This window comes from Chroicocephalus ridibundus, chromosome 8 (assembly GCF_963924245.1).
Source record: "Chroicocephalus ridibundus chromosome 8, bChrRid1.1, whole genome shotgun sequence".
In the NCBI taxonomy this organism is placed as follows: Eukaryota; Metazoa; Chordata; class Aves; order Charadriiformes; family Laridae; genus Chroicocephalus; species Chroicocephalus ridibundus.
In genome coordinates, this window is record NC_086291.1 from 31,101,543 (window position 1) to 31,119,372 (window position 17,830).

The 17,830-nt window shown below is 53.3% G+C and overlaps 1 protein-coding gene and 1 long non-coding RNA gene across 2 annotated transcripts in view; both read right to left on the reverse strand.

The window, feature by feature from the left end:
* Positions 1-820: 820 nt before the first annotated feature.
* On the reverse strand, positions 821-7,209 carry LOC134520151 (uncharacterized). Its single transcript, XR_010072367.1, has 3 exons — positions 7,094-7,209; positions 6,599-6,745; positions 821-1,066 (listed from the first exon to the last, which is right to left on the reverse strand). It is a non-coding gene; the product is annotated as an uncharacterized LOC134520151 (long non-coding RNA).
* Positions 7,210-16,479: 9,270 nt separating this feature from the next.
* TEDC1 (tubulin epsilon and delta complex 1) overlaps positions 16,480-17,830 on the reverse strand; it is an 82,903-nt gene continuing 81,552 nt past the window's right edge. Inside the window, exon 8 of the mRNA XM_063345054.1 lies at positions 16,480-17,702. Coding sequence (XP_063201124.1) covers positions 17,343-17,702 — 360 coding nt within the window. The 3' untranslated portion in view covers positions 16,480-17,342. The remainder of the gene's footprint in view (positions 17,703-17,830) is intronic.

Below are 17,830 nucleotides of genomic sequence, written 5' to 3' on the forward strand. Positions count from 1 at the left end.
CCTGGCTGCTATGGAAATGCTGGCACCGCAGAGTTTGCTGCCGGGTTAAAGCTCAGCAAGGAAATCGTTCCTGCTGGAAGTTTAATCGCAGCCATTAAGCCTTTAATTTAACCGCGGTCTGCATCCCTAAATGGCGATGCCGTCCCTGAAATACGCCCGCATACCTGCTCGCTGCTTGTTTAGCGTTGCGTTTATGGCTATTTTTAGTGAACCAGAAGCAGGCGGTTACACGCTTATTTGGCCATAAAATTCATTAAAAAAAAACCAAACAAAAATAAAAACAAAAAAAAAAAACACACAAAAGCAAACCTTTTCATCCTTGAAAAATACCCACCCCCCCCAACTCGCAGTTCCACCGACTGCGAGAGCCGTTTGTGGCTGGCTGCCTCTGCCTGGTTTTCTGCTGTCACGGCCCCGTCACCTGAGCCCACGCAGGACACAGGTGTCCCCCCATCCCACCAGCTTGTCCCCCTCCCTGTCACCACAGCAGTCCTGGCCCCAGCCCGGGGCTGGAGCCCCTCTGCAGGGCGTACGGGGGTGCGCAGGTGAGAGGGAAAAGCCCGTCAGTGTACGGTGCTCTGCTCTCTCTAATTAGCGCAGACCAGCCTTGCCTGCCCGGGCTGCTCCCCTTCTTGTGCTGCTGACAGTGGCTTCACCCAGCTGCCCCATCGTGCCACGTGTGGTCCCTCCAACATGCCTGGGGATGCTCAGAGCAATTATCAGTCCTAGAGCTCGGGATTAACACACGCTCCAGACTTTCGTAGTAAGGGGATGCGTTTCATGGCGATAAAAAAGGAGGACCGGCGTGGCTCACCTGGTGGGGCTGGGGAAGGAGATGATGGCGACCAGCACGGGCTCATTCACCAACGGAGGCTGCTGGTACAACTGGGCTGTAAGTCCCTTCCTCTGGCTCCTTGTGGTCTTCATCAGCAAGGAAAAGCCCAGGGGATGCCAGCAGAGCCCTCCGGAGCTGTGTGACGGGCACGAAGCCTCCCCACGGGGATGGATGGCCGAGAGACCCAGGGGCTTCCCAGCCCACCTTAGCACCAGGGTTCAGGACTCTCAGCTGCAAAGCAGAAAGAGCTTTAATTTTTGTCCAGCCAACTTTAAATGAGCTGTCCTGTTAGAAAACAGATGCTTAAAAGTTGTAGACAAACACGGACAAAGTGGGATACCCCCCAAAAGGCTGCTTTAAATAGAGACTTCATTTCATCCGGATGTCTTATTCCAGTAAAATCTTATCTGCAAGTTTCAGGGCTGCCTGGGAAATCTTGCTGCCTCACCGGGGAAAAGGATATTTAAAAAGGATTAAATCTGACAGTCTTATACCGAAAGTGGATTTTTAAGACATAAGCAAAGATTCAAGAGGAAAAGGTTAGTGGGCTGTTGAAAAACGCAACTGCATTTAGGCTCATAAAGCTTAATTTCTAGTTAGCTATTAACAGACTGAACGTGTCGGGCCATGCTGACTGCCGGGCTCAGGTACTGATGGAGGGATGCCATCCAGAGGACCTGGACAGGCTTGAGAGGTGGGCCTGTGGGAAACCTCATGAGGTTCAACCAGGCCAAGTGCAAGGTCCTGCACCTGCGTCATGGCAATCCCAGGCACAAATACAGGCTGGGCGGAGAATGGATTGAGAGCAGCCCTGACGAGAGGGACTTGCGGGTGAATGATGGTGGATAAGAAGCTCAACATGAGCTGGCAATGTGTGCTTGCAGCCCAGAAAGCCAACCACATGCTGGGCTGCATCAAAAGAAGTGTGGCCAGCAGGGCGAGGGAGGTGATTCCGCCCCTCTACTCTGCTCTGGTGAGACCCCACCTGGAGTACTGCGTCCAGCTCTTGGACTCCCAACATAAGAAGGACATGGACCTGTTGGAGCGGGGCCAGAGGAGGCCACAAAGATGCTCAGAGGGCTGGAGCCCCTCTGCTGCGAGGACAGGCTGAGAGAGTTGGGGTTGTTCAGCCTGGAGAAGAGAAGGCTCCAGGGAGACCTTAGAGCCCCTTCCAGTCCCTAAAGGGGGCTACAGGAAGGATGGGGAGGGACTCTGGATCAGGGAGTGTAGTGATAGAACAAGGGGCAGCAGTTTTACACTGAAAGAGGGTAGATTTAGATTAGATATTAGGAAGAAATTCTTTCCTGTGAGGGTGGTGAGGCACTGGAACACGTTGCCCAGAGAAGCTGTGGCTGCCCCATCCCTGGAGGTGTTCAAGGCCAGGCTGGATGGGGCTTTGAGCAGCCTGGTCTGGTGGGAGGTGTCCCTGCCCAGGGCAGGGGGGTGGAATAAGGTGATCTTTAAGGTCCCTTCCAACCTGAACCATTCTGTGATTCTATGCTCTGAAGGTGATGGGAAGGGAGGGGAGCCAAAGCCCCCCCTTTCAGCACAAAGCCCCACCAGGCCACTCACCCCCAAATGCTGACAAGGTCCTAGGTGAGCAGCGAGCACTTTTCATTGGGGGGGACACAACAGCAGGCTCACGAAAGGAGGCATTAAGAAAGGGTTGGCTGGTGTATTCGCACTCCACGGCTGAGAAAAATTTTGACTTGAGTTTAAAGTATATTAGACACCAGAGAGCCCACTCCTCCTTTGGTCTCGAAGAGTTCTCTTCTCTTTCCCTCATTCCACAGGAAAACTCTTGCATCGATGGCTCAGCTCACCCTGCAGCTATGGAGTAACTCAAACCAATCAAATTGGCTCCTTGGCCAATACGGCTTGCTCCAATTAGCTTCGGCTTTAAAACAGAGCAAGAAAGATATAAATTCTGTTTCACGCAGGTCCCGTCTATATTTCTCCCCAAATATTGAAATGACATTTCAGCCCACTGACAAGAGGACCTTGGAAAAGACTCTCTGGATAGTTCATTTGCTGGAAAAAGAATTGACAGGCCAATTAATCTCACAGCCTGTGACTTTTAAAGCTGCACTGTCGGCGTAGGCGCTCTGGGATGAGAGCAAGAGAGGTTGCATAAATAGCACAAGACACTGCTGTCCCAGAGACGTGAAGCCTCTCGTGCTGTCAGTCTAAGCCCTTGTCCCACACAGGGTGCCCACAGAAAAGGCCCCCAAAAAAGAAGCACTTTGCTTCCCATTTTCTTTCCTACCTAATGGTCTCACTCTGTGATGGCCTCCCTGATGCTCGCCAGAAATTCACCTCTGGTTTTCACCACGGAGAAGCCTGATTTGTGCATGGCGAGCTCCTTACAGAATCACAGACTCACAGAATGGTAGGGGTTGGAAGGGACCTCTGGAGATCATCCGGTCCAAGCCCCTGCCAGAGCAGGGTCACCTAGAGCAGGTGGCACAGGAACGCGTCCAGGCGGGTTTGGAATGTCTCCAGAGACGGAGACTCCAGCACCTCTCTGGGCAGCCTGTGCCAGGGCTCTGCCACCCTCAAAGGAAAGAAGTTCCTCCTCATGTTGAGATGGAACTTCCTATGGTCAAGTTTGTGCCCGTTACCCCTTGTCCTGTCCCTGGGCACCACTGAGAAGAGCCTGGCCCCATCCCCCTGACACCCTTTACGTATTGATAAGCATTGATAAGATCCCCCCTCAGTCGTCTTTTTTGCAGACTGAAAAGACCCAAATCCCTCAGCCTTTCTTCATAAGAGAGGTGTTCCAGTCCCCTCATCATCTTGGTAGCCCTTTGCTGTCCTGTCTCCAGCGGTTCCCTGTCCTTCTTGAACCAGGGAGCCCAGAACTGGACCCAGCACTCCAGATGTGGCCTCACAGGGCAGAGCAGAGGGGGAGGATGACCTCCCTCCACCTGCTTACCCAGTCCTCCATTGCCTGCAAACCCCAACGCCCCTCGCCAAATAATTCTGCGCGCACTTGGGAAAGGGCAGCCACCACCGTGTGGCTCAGCCCCACCAGACAAGGCCACCAAGCTGCCGGCCACAGCAATCCAAGGCTGGGTCTCCATCACATGTCTGCCCCCCAGCATGGATTTAGGGGTGCAGGTCCCACCGTCATGCCTCAGGGGGGGCGGTGGTGGCTTTCTGGGCAGCTGGTCATGTCTGTGACCTTACTGGGTACAAACCATTCCCACGCAAATGATCGGCTCAGCCTTTCAGCCCATTTTTTAGCATTAATTACCTTGTTCCTCATTTTTATTCTTCTTCTCTTCTCTCCAGGTATAAAACCACCTTGGGCTATCGGGCGCTTTTCGGCACAGCTTAAATCCTCTCTGACTCCTGCACTTAATCTTTGCCAGGAAAAAGGCCTCCGCTGGGGTAGCAGTTTCCTCGGCTGGGATATCAGTTGCCTTGGCCCCATCTCTAAAGAGCCAGAAGAAACAGCAGCGCTTCCATGCCGTTTTGTTCTTGCTGCTATCTCCTGATCCGCAGATTGAATTCATGCTGCCTTCTCCTAGCCTTGATCCCGAGGCTGGATTAATGGGATTAACTTCCAACTTTCTTTACAACCTTTCTCCCAAGAGCTGACTTAAGTACCACCTAGCGACATCCCTCAGCATCTCATGCTGCATCCCCGGTGGGCACCAGTGTCCCCCTTCCATCCTTCCCTGGCAGCAGTTTTCCAGGCAAGAAGATGCCCCAGGAGGACAGGACGGTCCAAAAACCCACCAGCAGAAATGCTGCCAAGGCAGGATCGCTGTGACCCGAGCTGTGTCAAGTGCCATCGAGAGCCTGGCAATCACTGGGAGCTGCCCGCTGCCCCCCACCAGCCACCACCCGTAGCCTGTTTCTAAATTCACCAGGAAACTAGAGCCGCTCATTCCAATGCAGACCCAAAATTCCCACCGCGGCCCCCGCCGCAAACGAGTTAGACCTTTGCGCTGCCCCTAACGCATGGGAAAATTGCTTTTCGACTCTGCGCTTACAAAAAAGCAGCCGGGCATCACTTACCGATACCGAGCCCCTTTAGAAAAACATGGTTTTGCTCCGCTCTAATTGCTTCAAACGAAGCAATTGCATTACGCTCCGCCCCCCCACCTTCATTCTACCTCCCCGACAGACGCTCTCCACCAGCTCGCTACGTTTGCCCTCAACATGGATTAGATCTCGCTGCTCAGGCGGGTGAAAAAAGTGGCCGCCCTGCCCATCACAACTTGCTGGGATGCAAACGGGCTCCAATGGGTTTCCCGAATCCCTAACACAGGCTGGGAACTGGGGAACAGGAACTGACCATGATAGGATGAGGGGTAACGGTTTTAAACTGAAAGAGGGGAGATTTAGATTGGATATTAGGACGAAATTCTTTCCTGTGAGGGTGATGAGGCACTGGGACAGGTTGCCCAGAGAAGCTGTGGCTGCCCCATCCCTGGAGGTGTTCAAGGCCAGGCTGGATGGGGCTTGGAGCAGCCTGGTCTGGTGGGAGGTGTCCCTGCCCAGGGCAGGGGGGTGGAACTGGGTGATCTTTAAGGTCCCTTCCAACCCAAACCATTCTATGATTCTACAACCAGGCTGGAAAGAGGTCCTTAGGAAAGAGAGAGGCCAGGCGGCTCTTCTCTGCGAAGCAGGGATGCAGCCACGCTCCTTTGCTCACCCTCGGCTCCTCACCCGGAGCTTTTGCTGCTGTTTCTGCAGCTTGAGGCTCAGCCTGGCTCTGCTCCCGTCCCAGCAGGAGCTGGTGTCCCCTGGGGGACACCTGGAGTCTTGCAAGCTCGGGACAGGGAGGTGTCACTTCTCTGCTAACCTAGTACTTCGTGTGAAAAGTAGAATAAATAGCCTTACAAAGCTGGCACACTTAAATATGATACAGGTGGGGCCATAATTCACCTGACCTTGTATCTCACATCATTTCTAATGACATTTGTCATTGATAAGCAGCTTGTCACTTCCTTCTGCTCTCAGACTGCCGCTGCAGAGCACGGGGCGTCCCTCCTGCAGATGTTCGCACCTGGGAAACACTCCCGTGGGAAATGTCACCGCTCCGGGTTTATTCCCTCTCCTGCCACAATTTTCCCACGCAACATTCAGCAGTCAGCAAGGGGCAGGGGACCGAAGGGACCGGGACCATTCTGCTTCAGGATGGCCCCGTGCCACCACCTCCGCGCCAACACGCAGAGGGACTCGCAGCTTCTCCAGGGACAGCATCACCCGGGATGGAGCGGGAATGCCACCTCCAAGCTGTGATGCCCTGTGGAAAAGCAGTGCACTGGGAAGTGTCGGGGCACAAGGCTTAAAGCACCAGCAGGGCGGGCGCTGCTGGTGCGATGGCTCGGACACTGCCGGGGCTCTGGCCCGGGGCTGGTAGCTCTCCCGTGGTCCCTGTGCCACGGCTCCCCACGTGTGCGCACACACAGGCACGCACAGTCCTCCTGCCTGCCTCGGGAATCTGCCCATCGCCATGGCAACGGCGGTGACATCAGGCACTGCAAACGTTACTCCAATGACTAATTGCGTTAGGAACAGCAAGCCAAATTACTGAAACAATTGCCAGGCCCCAGAGATCTGTACCTAACATCCCGGGCAGATGCCAAAACGTGTCCTTCACCTGCAGGGATGCCAGGCAGGGCTGGAGGAGGACAGCTGGGGACTTTCTCCTGGGCTCGGATGCGGGCACAGAGGGGCCATTTCAGCTCCAACCCGCTTTTACTATGAATCCTAATTTTCTGAGGCTCCTTGAGAGCTGTTTTGTACCTGTTTGAGCTGCCTGGTTAGTGCCTGAAGGGCTGCTCTTGCTTCGGCAAGGCTGGTGGCATCCTTATTGCAGGAGGAGATGCTGCACAGCCAGGATGGGACCCTGGGCACCCAAAGCTGGGGACCATGGACCGGTGGCATCTGCCTCTGCAAAAAAAAAAAAAAAAAAAAAAAAAGAAGAGCCACTTCTTAAATTTTGCGATTTCCTCGGAACCTTGAAGGGCAGCCCAGACACCTTCCATCCTGTTGGCGCAGCAGAGAGGAGCATCGTACCCGCAACCATCCTACAGCACAGCGGGTGTCCCAGGCGGGGGATGCTGATTGTCCCCTCCGTACATAATTCTGCAGAATTCATCCAACTTCAGACCAAGTGAAAACTCTGGGGAGAAGGCACTTTGCTACAACAGCCGATGCGAAGGGCAGTCAGGGGGTTAGCTAGTAATCTATTTTGCTTTTAAGTGACAAATACCATAAAAAGGGCAAGAGGCAACTCACCGGATGGGACAAAGAAACCCTCACTCTCAGCAGGTAGCATCCATGTGCAGGGCTGACCCCTTGCAGACTCCTTTCCTCCGTGATCTGATGGATCCTGTAGCCATCGGGGAAAAAAAGAAAAAACTAAACCAAACCAGGCCTGCTCTGTTTGCTTATTCATTTATATATTTTAATTCCCTTCTTTAAGATAGCACGATGGCTTATTGCATCAGCAATTTATAACTCCCGGCTCCCCTACAGCATCCTAGCTATTTACAGCTCTGTATTATTTACTGCCTGACACTGAAATAAGAAACATTATGCAAATATGTTAGGGAATTATTCGGGCGCCCCAGATGCAGCCGGGAGGACACCGGTGTTCGCATCCCTGTGCCGCATTTAACCCTCCATCGCCCAACCTGCAGGCAGGGCAGCAGAGGTCCCTTCCTCCCCACAGCAGCCCCCAACCCCCACCTCTGCATCCTCCTCCAGGCCCTTGAGGACGACTACGAGAGCGGGCGCTGACTGTGCGTAATCATGTTAATTAGTGAAAGACACTGATTTCACCCTTGCGCCGCTCTAGGTAACATTAATTACAGCAGAAGGCACTGCTAACACAGAGGCGTTCCTTCCCATGCCCGAGACCTCAGCGACGTCCAGCCGCTGGGGAGGACGGGTGGTGCGCCAGTACTTAGGAATTACCACCGTACGTTCTTCTGGGGCTCCACGAACCCGTTTAACACCGCAGCTCTACTCATAAATCCCCACCCAACACCAAAAAAAGGAGCTATGTCCTTGAAGTTAAGGACAGACCGGTCATTTTATTTTCCCGAACAAGTAAATATATTATTATTATTATTATCATTATTTTGTTTTCTTTTCTTTTCTACACAAAAGTGCACTTTTTCCCCACAGGCTGCCGGGGCGCTTGGGCTGCGGTCGAGGATGGCGGGGAGCCTGCATCAGCTCTTCCCCGTTAATAGCCTCATTTAGGCAGCCGTCCCCCGCAGCGCCCATTAACACGCACGAGAGAGCGCCCGGAGGTGAGAGCTCCACTAATCAAATGTGCTATTAAGATCCTAATCCATTTCATTAGCCCGTTTCATTTGACACTCAGCAAGGCTCGGAGACGCTCCGCTCAGTGGAACGGGGATGACCGCGCACGGCCCGTCCTGTGGAAAAATAATCCTTTTCATTAGGCCCCTAATTCCCTTTTATCCTTCAGCAGTTTATTTCTAAAGGCAAAGGGCACCGGGGATGTGCAGCTCTGGCAGAGATGCCCTGGATTTTCCCTTCCTGTGCGTGGAGTGTAAGACCAGGAGGGATGCACAAACGTCAGCAATATCCCCCAAAAAAGCCCTGAAAATAGCCCACTCCATTATTCGATCACGTATTACCGGACCGCATTTTGGGGATGTTATCTAGAAGACCCTCCAGTGAATATTTTGGAGACTGAAACGATTAAATACTTTAGGCCCCATCTGAAATAATTTCTAAGTTACAATCTCTCTCAGCCATGTGAAGCGGGATGTGGAATTAAATACAGATTTTTTTCAGGAGGCTGGTGAACCAGCAAGCTGAACTTGCACCAGTGCGTTAGGCGGACGGGCTGGCACCACCTAATTTTCGGTACAGATTCTGTATCGTCTCTTCAAAAACAAATGGGCATAATGATGCATGACTCCACCTGGGAATTGTACATGGATTCATGGGGATTTTGTACGTGGAGAAAGGTCTTAAGTCATCAGATAAACAGGTCTTACGTTATCAGATAAGCATTCCTAACTATGTGAACTTCCCACAAAAAAACACACTTGAAACTGCGTGAAACCTTCAGACAATTAAAGGAATATTTTATGAAATAATAAGTTTGTGAAGATAAGGCTCACCTCAAGGACTAGGTCGTGGCAGTTCTTCGGAAATAGCTGGGGAAAATCCCTACAGCACACCGCAACGCTCCCACTGAACGAAGCTGAAATGGTTCCACCGCGGATTTAGCAAGCTCCTGCCTGAAAGTAACCTCCTCCCCGGGTGCCTGAGGGGTATTTGGGAGCAGCCCCATTGCCAGGCACCCTTCCAGGCCACGTGCCGGGCACCAGAACCCCCCTAAGCTCACCCCAGATGTGGCTGCTGGCTGGTCCCTGGAAGGAGAAGGGATGAGATGGCCACAGCCAGGCTGGGGGGCAGGTCCATCCTCACCAGGTCGGGCTGGCAGGGCATGAAGCGGGTAGATGGAGCCCTGGAGCACCCTGTAGCATCCTCCCTTGGCCGCATAGCCCCCTTGGCAGGGTCTCCAGGTCCACCCGGTTTCACCTCGCTCAACATATCACTGTCCAGGACTGTGGCACACACCTCGGTTCCCATCCCCAAGCAACTGGTGAAAAGAGAAGGAGCTACAGGCTGGTGACGTCCTCCTTGCTGTTTCTCGCTGGGGTTGCTACTTGAGCCGAGGGAAACTGGGAGAAGCCCTGTCCCCACAGCCAGATGCTGCAATGGAGGGGATGAGCAGCAGACAGAGCATCTCTTCCAGTAGGACTTTTAGTCTGGAAAAAAGATGAGCGAGGGGGGATCTTATCAACGCTTATCAATATGGAAAGGGTGGGTGTCAGGAGGATGGGGCCAGGCTCTTCTCAGTGGTGCCCAGGGACAGGACAAGGGATAACGGGCACAAACTTGACCATAGGAAGTTCCATCTCAACGTGAGGAGGAACTTCTTTCCTTTGAGGGTGGCAGAGCCCTGGCACAGGCTGCCCAGAGAGGTGGTGGAGTCTCCGTCTCTGGAGACATTCCAAACCCGCCTGGACGCGTTCCTGTGCCACCTGCTCTGGGTGACCCTGCTCTGGCAGGGGGGTTGGACAAGGTGATCTCCAGAGGTCCCTTCCAACCCCCACCATTCTGTGACTCTGTGACTCTTATGGGGACTCAGGCCCCTTTGATAATTTATTAGCATACAGAGCCCCTGCAGCCAAAACAGCAAAATCCCTGTTTCTTCCTCTGTTCTAACCCATTTCTTTCGAGACAAACAATTTCTGAGCAACTGATGCAAGAAAAAAAAATATTTTAAAAAGCATCTTTGCCCTTAGAAATTCAATCCCATCTGCTCCCTCAGCGCTGCCTGGGGCATTCGCCTCCCCATGATGCAGCCGGCAAAGGGAAATTCAGCTCCCACCTGGGAAATCCAACTGGGACCCCCGGGCGGCCTCTTCAAAGTGTTCCTGGGGGGGATCCCTGGGAAAGGCGGCTCCACCACAGGCACCCCCGCTGCTCCATAGGGTCCCCATTGGAAAAATGGAGCTCAAAGCCCAGTGACACATCGCTGTGCTTGGGAAAATGGTGGCGGGAAAGGGGAGGGATGCGCAGCGCTGCCGGCGGGGAGGGCAGGGAGCCGCTGGCCGGCTCCAGACCCACGGGGGGCTGCCCTTGGAGATGCCCCCCAGGGCCAAGCACACACGTCTAGACGGGGTTCGCCTTCCAGAGCAGCAGCAGCACGGGCAGAAATGCTGAGCTGTAGCCAAAATGGGAGGGAATACCCCCACCAGCTCCTCAGCGCAGGCTCGGTGTGACCCACATTAACTACGCGCGGCACCACTGTGTTGAGCACCGCCAGCACCAGGAGACCTCACCCCTGGGTTTTTCTCTTGAAGTGTACAAGAAAGATACTTTTTTTAAAAAAAATACACTGTCACCTCCAAACAGAATTAAACGCAGGCAAGCGAAAAATCCCAGCTGAGCAGTGAGACCATCCATCATTCCCTTTCCCATCCCTGCCGGCCGCAGGGGCTGGAGCATGGCCGTGGCTGGTGGGCAGAGGTGTGCTCCGGCAGAAAGCACGGTCTCCAGCCCCCTGGGCTCTGCGATGGCCTCCCTGGGGGGTTTCCAAGCCCTGTGAGCCCACCCTGTCCCCATTGCAGCTCCCAGGGCCACAGCAGAGCCGAGCACCCTCGCGGGGATGGCAGCTCGGGGTGACGCCGTCCCTCCCTGCTGTGGTCCTGCCCTTCCCATCCCGCACACCCCTCCTTCCCTGCAGCACTTACGGCCCAAATTGTGGCCATCTGACCTTCAGTGGCAACACCGGCTTGTGCCCGTCCTGTGCCGCGAGCCACCGTCTCCCGGCCGCGGCGCCGGTGCCGGGAGGTGCAGACTCCGAGCACGTCAATGAAAAGCTCTTCTTGACTTAGTGCTATGAATTACAGCATGATCTAAAGGCCCATTAAAGGCTGCTTTCTAGAACAAATGCTGCCCCCGTGGCTAATCAGCAGAATATTCCCTTCATTGAGAGACAAAATTAATATCGCTGTTTGGCAGACGCGACGATGCCGAGTAAATAACTTGCAATTGAGCTTTATTGTTACGACGCCTTTTGTTGCGGGCCTCGGCCTCGCGAGGGTGGCAATGAAGAAGGGAGGATGCGAATGGAAACCTGGAAGAGCCTGAAATAAATGCGCGCCCAGAAACCTGCGGGAAGCCGGGAATTCATAGGGGACGTCACTGCGCACGGGGCAGCCCGGCCACCCGGCCCTGTCCCCTCGCGGTGGCAGCCAGCAGGCAGGGGGACAGGCACACAGCCTTGGCCAGGACACGTCCCCGAGCCCCGCGGCCAGCCCCGACCCTCGGCGGGGGGCTTTACAGCGTGTTTTCCTTTCGAAAATGGGTTTGTAAAGAGAGACGGTGCTCTGTCAGCAGCATGAAAGCTGGCGTTAATCAAGGGTGATAGCATGGGCTCCTCGCAGGCGGTTAGCATTATAAAATACATATTAGCATTTTTAATATTAATCAAAAAAATCCTTTAACAGAAGCTAATTAGAAAGCTCATTTACTCAGAGGGCCTGAATTAATGCTGTGTCTCAGGGCCATGAAGCACTGGCACAGAGGGAATGTCCCCCAGCTCCTGTCTTATCCACACCTCGCTCGTCCCACACCCCAGGCGGGACCCTCTGCTCCCAGCTCACATCCAGGGGCTAATCCCGATCCCGGGGTCCCGAACCACCTTATGCCAAACAGGGGATGAGCTGCGCTTCGGAGCTCACCATCAGCCCAAGCCTTACCCCTGCTGCTCGCCAAGCCCCCGGCGGGATTCTGTACAGGGCACGGCAAAGGGCTACCAAGATGACGAGGGGACTGGAACACCTCTCCTATGAGGAAAGACTGAGGGATTTGGGTCTTTTCAGTCTGGAAAAAAGACGACTGAGGGGGGATCTTATCAATGCTTACCAATACTGAAAGGGTGGGTGTCAGGGGGATGGGGCCAGGCTCTTCTCTGTGGTGCCCAGCGACAGGACAAGAGGTAACGGGCACAAACTTGACCATAGGAAGTTCCATCTCAACGTGAGGAGGAACGTTGTTCCTGTGAGGGTGGCAGAGCCCTGGCACAGGCTGCCCAGAGAGGTGGTGGAGTCTCCGTCTCTGGAGACATTCCAAACCCGCCTGGACGCGTTCCTGTGCCACCTGCTCTGGGTGACCCTGCTCTGGCAGGGGCTTGGACGAGATGATCTCCAGAGGTCCCTTCCAACCCCCACCAGTCTGTGAGTCAGTGAGGAGCGGGTGTTTGACAGCACTAACAGTGCAGCCCAGAGAAGCCCAGTCGTTACAGGGGCCTGGGTGGGGCTGGACCAGCGCAAGAGGCTGCGATTTCTGTGCTTGCATCCCTGCCCTTCATCCCTCATGGAATCACAGAATGGTGAATCCCTAGCAAGGGATGAGGAGGGGGACAGCAGCAGGAGAAGGGGAGGGCTGGGGGTCCCACCAGCTCCCCCCCGCTATGCTCCGTGGCCGACCTGAGTCCACAGGGAGCCTTCACATCAAAGCATCCCGAGAAAAACTCTTTCTGTGGCCAGACCCCTCGTGCTCTGCATCCTCCCGGGACCTGGCTGTTAGCGCAGCCCCTGCACCCACCAGGGGACAGCCCAGGGAAGCTGAAAATCCCCAAAATTACAAAAGGCAGGCACAGAATCTTAGAATCATAGACTGTGTTGGGTTGGAAGGGACCTCTAAAGGCCATCTAGTCCAACCCCCCTGCAGTGAGCAGGGACATCTTCAACTAGATCAGGTTGCTCAGAGCCTCATCAAGCCTGGCCTTGAAGGTGTCTATGATTAAGCAAAACCCTTTACTTGCCCCTGAAACACTGGGAAGACTTTGCCAGCGGAGCAGTCAGACTAGCAGCAAATAGGAGCTTTTTTTACCTTGGATTTGTATTTGTAGCACGAAGGGCATTTGGTGGTTCCTTGCGAGACAAGCCCAAGGGCAGGCAGGGTTGCTCACCCCGCCCCTGCATCCCGCTCCCATCGTGCTCTGCTGAGCCATTCCGTCCTTCCAGGGGTTCCGCAGCTCCGCTGCCTCCAGAGCGGCCGTGGGCTGCTGCGAGGCAAAGGAGGCGTCTTGCAAAACCACCAGGCTGCGTTAATAAGGTCAGATGGGAGAAGCAGCGCGTTGGTGGGGGCTGAGAGTCTGCCTGGGCAGCCACCCCAGCCAGTTCCTTGTTTGCTTGTCTTTGAGGCAGCCAGCCACGCTAGAAAGCTAATGCTCAAATATTTCTTAGCCATACTTAATGCTAAATAAAAACACGGCTTCGTCCCAGCCCGGCTGCGGGGGCCATGCCTCTGCCCTCCCTTCCTGCTGTCCCTCTCAGCCCCCCCGGCAGCCACAGGGGGATGCTTTCCCCGGCTGCTGGGGGCTGCCCGAGGCACAGACGTAGAATCACAGAATGGTTCAGGTTGGAAGGGACCTTAAAGATCACCCAGTTCCAACCCCCTGCCCTGGGCAGGGACACCTCCCACCAGACCAGGCTGCTCAAAGCCCCATCCAGCCTGGCCTTGAACACCTCCAGGGATGGGGCATGTGTGAACCCCCACCAAGCCCGCTCCAGCCTTTAGCAGCCCATCCTCCCGCAGGAGCGGGTGGAGGAATCCCCCAGGGAACCCAAAACACTCGATGCTGGAAATCACTACTCCCAGCAGCTCTTATTTTTGAACACAGGTTGCAGCCCTTGTTTACCAGCAGACGCGGTGCTGTCAGGAGCAGCGACTGCGGATGCCTTGCTTGCCTTTTGCAAAGCAAACCTCCTGTTTTGACTGCAAGCTGATGGCTGCTCAGTTATTTGGGGAGGAGTATTTCTAGCTCCACAGCACAAGCCGGAGTTATCAGCCAATTAAATATTTCTGGCCAATTCTGTTTTCCTCGCAAGATGTTTGGAAGGCGAGCACCGGTTACATCAGAGAAATGGGTTAAACTGGGCTCTTCTATAAACAGCTCCGTGCTGGCCTACCAGAAACTACGGACACAGAAGTCCTGGAAAAGCTTCTCTTAAAGCTACGCTTGGAAGCCATCCATCACCAGAGGGAGCGTGGTTTCCACACTGCGGCAGTAACTCAGCCCATCTTCCATGAAGCGTTAACAGAGCACGAAGCAATCAAAAGCTGTGACCAGTCACCGAGGCATGACCACAGCTCAGTCCCTTTGCGTCCGGCTCCTGCAGAGGTGCTATGATTTTTAAAAGGCAGCCTTCCCAGGAAAACCACCCTCCAAAATTTGACGTGTGAGAGCATCAAGCCCTTAAAGTACCTCCTGCTTTGTGCTCTCCGTGCTGCTGCTGAAAAGAGCTATTGGTTTTAAAAATGCTGCCAGTTCAGAACGCCCTGCTCACCTTCAACGGGGGCTGCAGAGTATCTGCTAATTGGTCGCCGAAACAAAAAGCAGTTGGAAATTGGTGCCAGAAAATAAAAACTACACTTGCCTGTGGTCTTCACACAAGGTGTCTGAAGTGCGCAGCACCAGCACGGCACCACGGCTGGAGAGGCGATCTCCTTTCAAGCTGCTCTCAGCTGCAACTCCTCTCGATGCAGACGCTGGGACCAGCAGCGCCAGCTCCAACCCGCTGGTTCTCCTTGATGGCTTCTCATTCATAGTACGGCCACCTCGGCGCAGTGATTTGTGCCACGCAGTAAATGCTGCTGTCTGCAATTCACTGTGAGCACTTTTATACTTCACACACACACACAGAGACACGCTGAGGGCCATCACTTTTACTTTTCACCAGAGAGAAAAAAATCATTCCTCAGGGTCAAGGAGGGGAAAGGCACTGCCAGTTGTGGTCTCTGCTGAAACGGGATCCTTGGGTGAACACCTCACAGAGCGCCGAGCGGTGACGTAGGAAATAAGCCATCCCACGAGCGAGTGGGACGTTCAAGTGGACGGCAGCATCAGACATGGTGGCATTCAGCATTAAGGCAACCCTGAGAAGCCACAGCAAGGCATGAGCTAGACCCACACCTGAATCCGAATGCTCCCGCCACCCTCAAGAATGTTTGCCTGCTCTTCCCCGTCAAACATCCCAGGAGAACAAAGGATCTTTTGAGGGCAATGTTTTAAACCTAAATGCCATGCAGTATGAAAATTCCCTTGTATAAAAGCCGAAGGAGGATATAAAATGCTCAGAGAGAGAGAGACTGGTGCTGCTGCTCTTGTTAGTTCTAGGATATACTTTTTCTTTCCCATTCATGAATAATTTTCTGTGAAACCTGTGTCTGAGTAAGTCCTCTTGTGCATTGAAGTTCGGCAGCCCTGGAGCCAACATCCTCCCAAAGTTGTACTGGCTCAGAACAGTTCAGTGCTTGGTAGCCGGCACCGACAGTGATGGTTTGAAGAGCAGAGCGATGTGCATAGGCTTTTGAAGGACAGAGCTATTCTCCCAGGAGCAGCTGCAGCGTGGGGCCACTTGCCCCAGAGATGGAGCTCACGGATGGAGCCCACTGGTTGTGACTGACAGCCTCGGTCAACGCACAACAAACACCCCGCTCCTGTGGGCTCTCCTGTCCATGTTAGGGTTGACTGGAGTTGAGGTCTCCAGCTGAGAATTGCATTTCCCACCAGCCTTGCTCAAGCTTGGTCCTCGGAGAAGCCACCAGGTCCACGCAGAGGAAAGGCGGTCTGTAACTTGGCCTGTATTAAACTGAGCTTGGGTACTCCCGGCCTACCAGCAATGCTGCGTTCCACTGGGTGAAACTGGGGCAAACAGCCCTCCCTGCATGGCTCTGCGCTGCCGTTTGCATTGCCGCTCACTCCTGCAAAACCTGCGTGGGAACCCACACGGGTGGTGCAGATGAGCAGGGGCTGGAAGCATCTGAAGTTTAGTCTGTGCAGCAGAAACCAGGAGACCTGAGCTTTGTCCCCCCACTCCCACCTGCACATGGTCCCCCTGCGGAGCAGCAACCGTACAGATGCCTGGGAAGAGATCCGGAAAGGTTCCTCATGTTTGGAAAGCTGAGTGAGCCAAGAGCAGCTAGGAAGCAGCGACACCACCAAGCTGGGGTAGCAGACAGAAATCCAGATGGAGGAAAGGCCATTGCTCATAGAAATTCACAAATGAAAAGCAAACAGGTTTGTTTTTTTTTTAATTTATTTATTCCTGAAAGTGTACAACTAGAACATAAAAATATTCCTTGGTGAAAGCAAAACAGGAAAGGGTAGGAAATGAATGCCAAGTGAAAAACATTTGCATGTTCCAAGGGAAGAAGCCTCCAGAGACAGAGCCTGGAGACTCCTCAAGCTTGGAAGTTAAGGTCATATTTCTATTTTACAGAAACTTCCTATAGCAGATCCATAAGTTATCTCATCGTGACTCATAACTCGGTGGAATGGGCTTCTAGTTTGTTCTCTTTGAGAACCCAATTATTTCAAGTGCATCGCACCAATAAATGAAATCAGTGTACTACTTTATTTATTATTAGGCATTTGTTTTTCCTCACGGTGACTGCATTATAGCTGCCACAAATACGCAAACCAGCTGAATTAAAACAGCACACTTTCTTGAACGTTTCCAATCTCTCTAAACTTTGGTACTTTGCATGTTCTCCAATACCTGAATTATTCTGACTAATGAACTCTTTCATTTGCTAGAAAATATTGAATGCAATTAGTACTTCAGTGTGCAGCCTCCAAGTATGCTGTGCCTAGCAGCTGAGCGCTGTGAAAGAGCCCAGTGCTTGGCAGAAGAACTGGAAATCCAAAAGATAACAGGGAGATTTACGCACGCTCCCACCAAGGCCTGCTGCAGAATTTAATTGGCAAGGTTAGCAATAAAGGGGCTGCAGAAAAACATCACCGAGGTTATGGCCCCAGTGCAAGCCACAAAGCAGTAACAAGTTACGATTCCCAGGCTTAAAAATTAGAAATCACATTTGGTTCCTCACCTCGCGCTCCCCCACACCAAGCTGCACAATGTGTTCTGATCCAGTCAGCCTGTTCCTTCGCTCTTCTCAGTCCAGCTTTATCTCTTCAAGGGGGGATGCAAATCACTCGATCCAAGCCTTCCGCAATTTCATCCAGCCTCCGCCGGCACTCCTCCTGCAGCTGCTTCAGCTCTCTCCCCAGGCTGGCCTCTCTCAGCTGCAGGTCCCTGATCACCTCTGCAGCGCTGACAGCTGAAACAGGCTCCTTGGATACACACCCGTCGAATCCCGTTTTGCTGGCAGGATGTTTGCTTCTGAACACCAGTCTGCACGAACCGTGCATTTTCTTTTTTTCAGGAGCACAAAGGGATGTAAGATCTAGCAGTTTCAGTTCAACGCTTTCCTGTATCTTTCTAGCAGCGGCAGAGAAGCCCTCCTTCTCTAGTTCTTCCTCTCTTGTTTTCACCTGTAGAGAGAAGAAAGAAAGGGTTAAAAAAAAAAGAGTAGGGTAGATGTCTATGAAAAATTCCTCCCACCAAGAAACAACACAAAACATTATGTTTGGACTAGGATGTACCACAGAGAAGAGAGCCA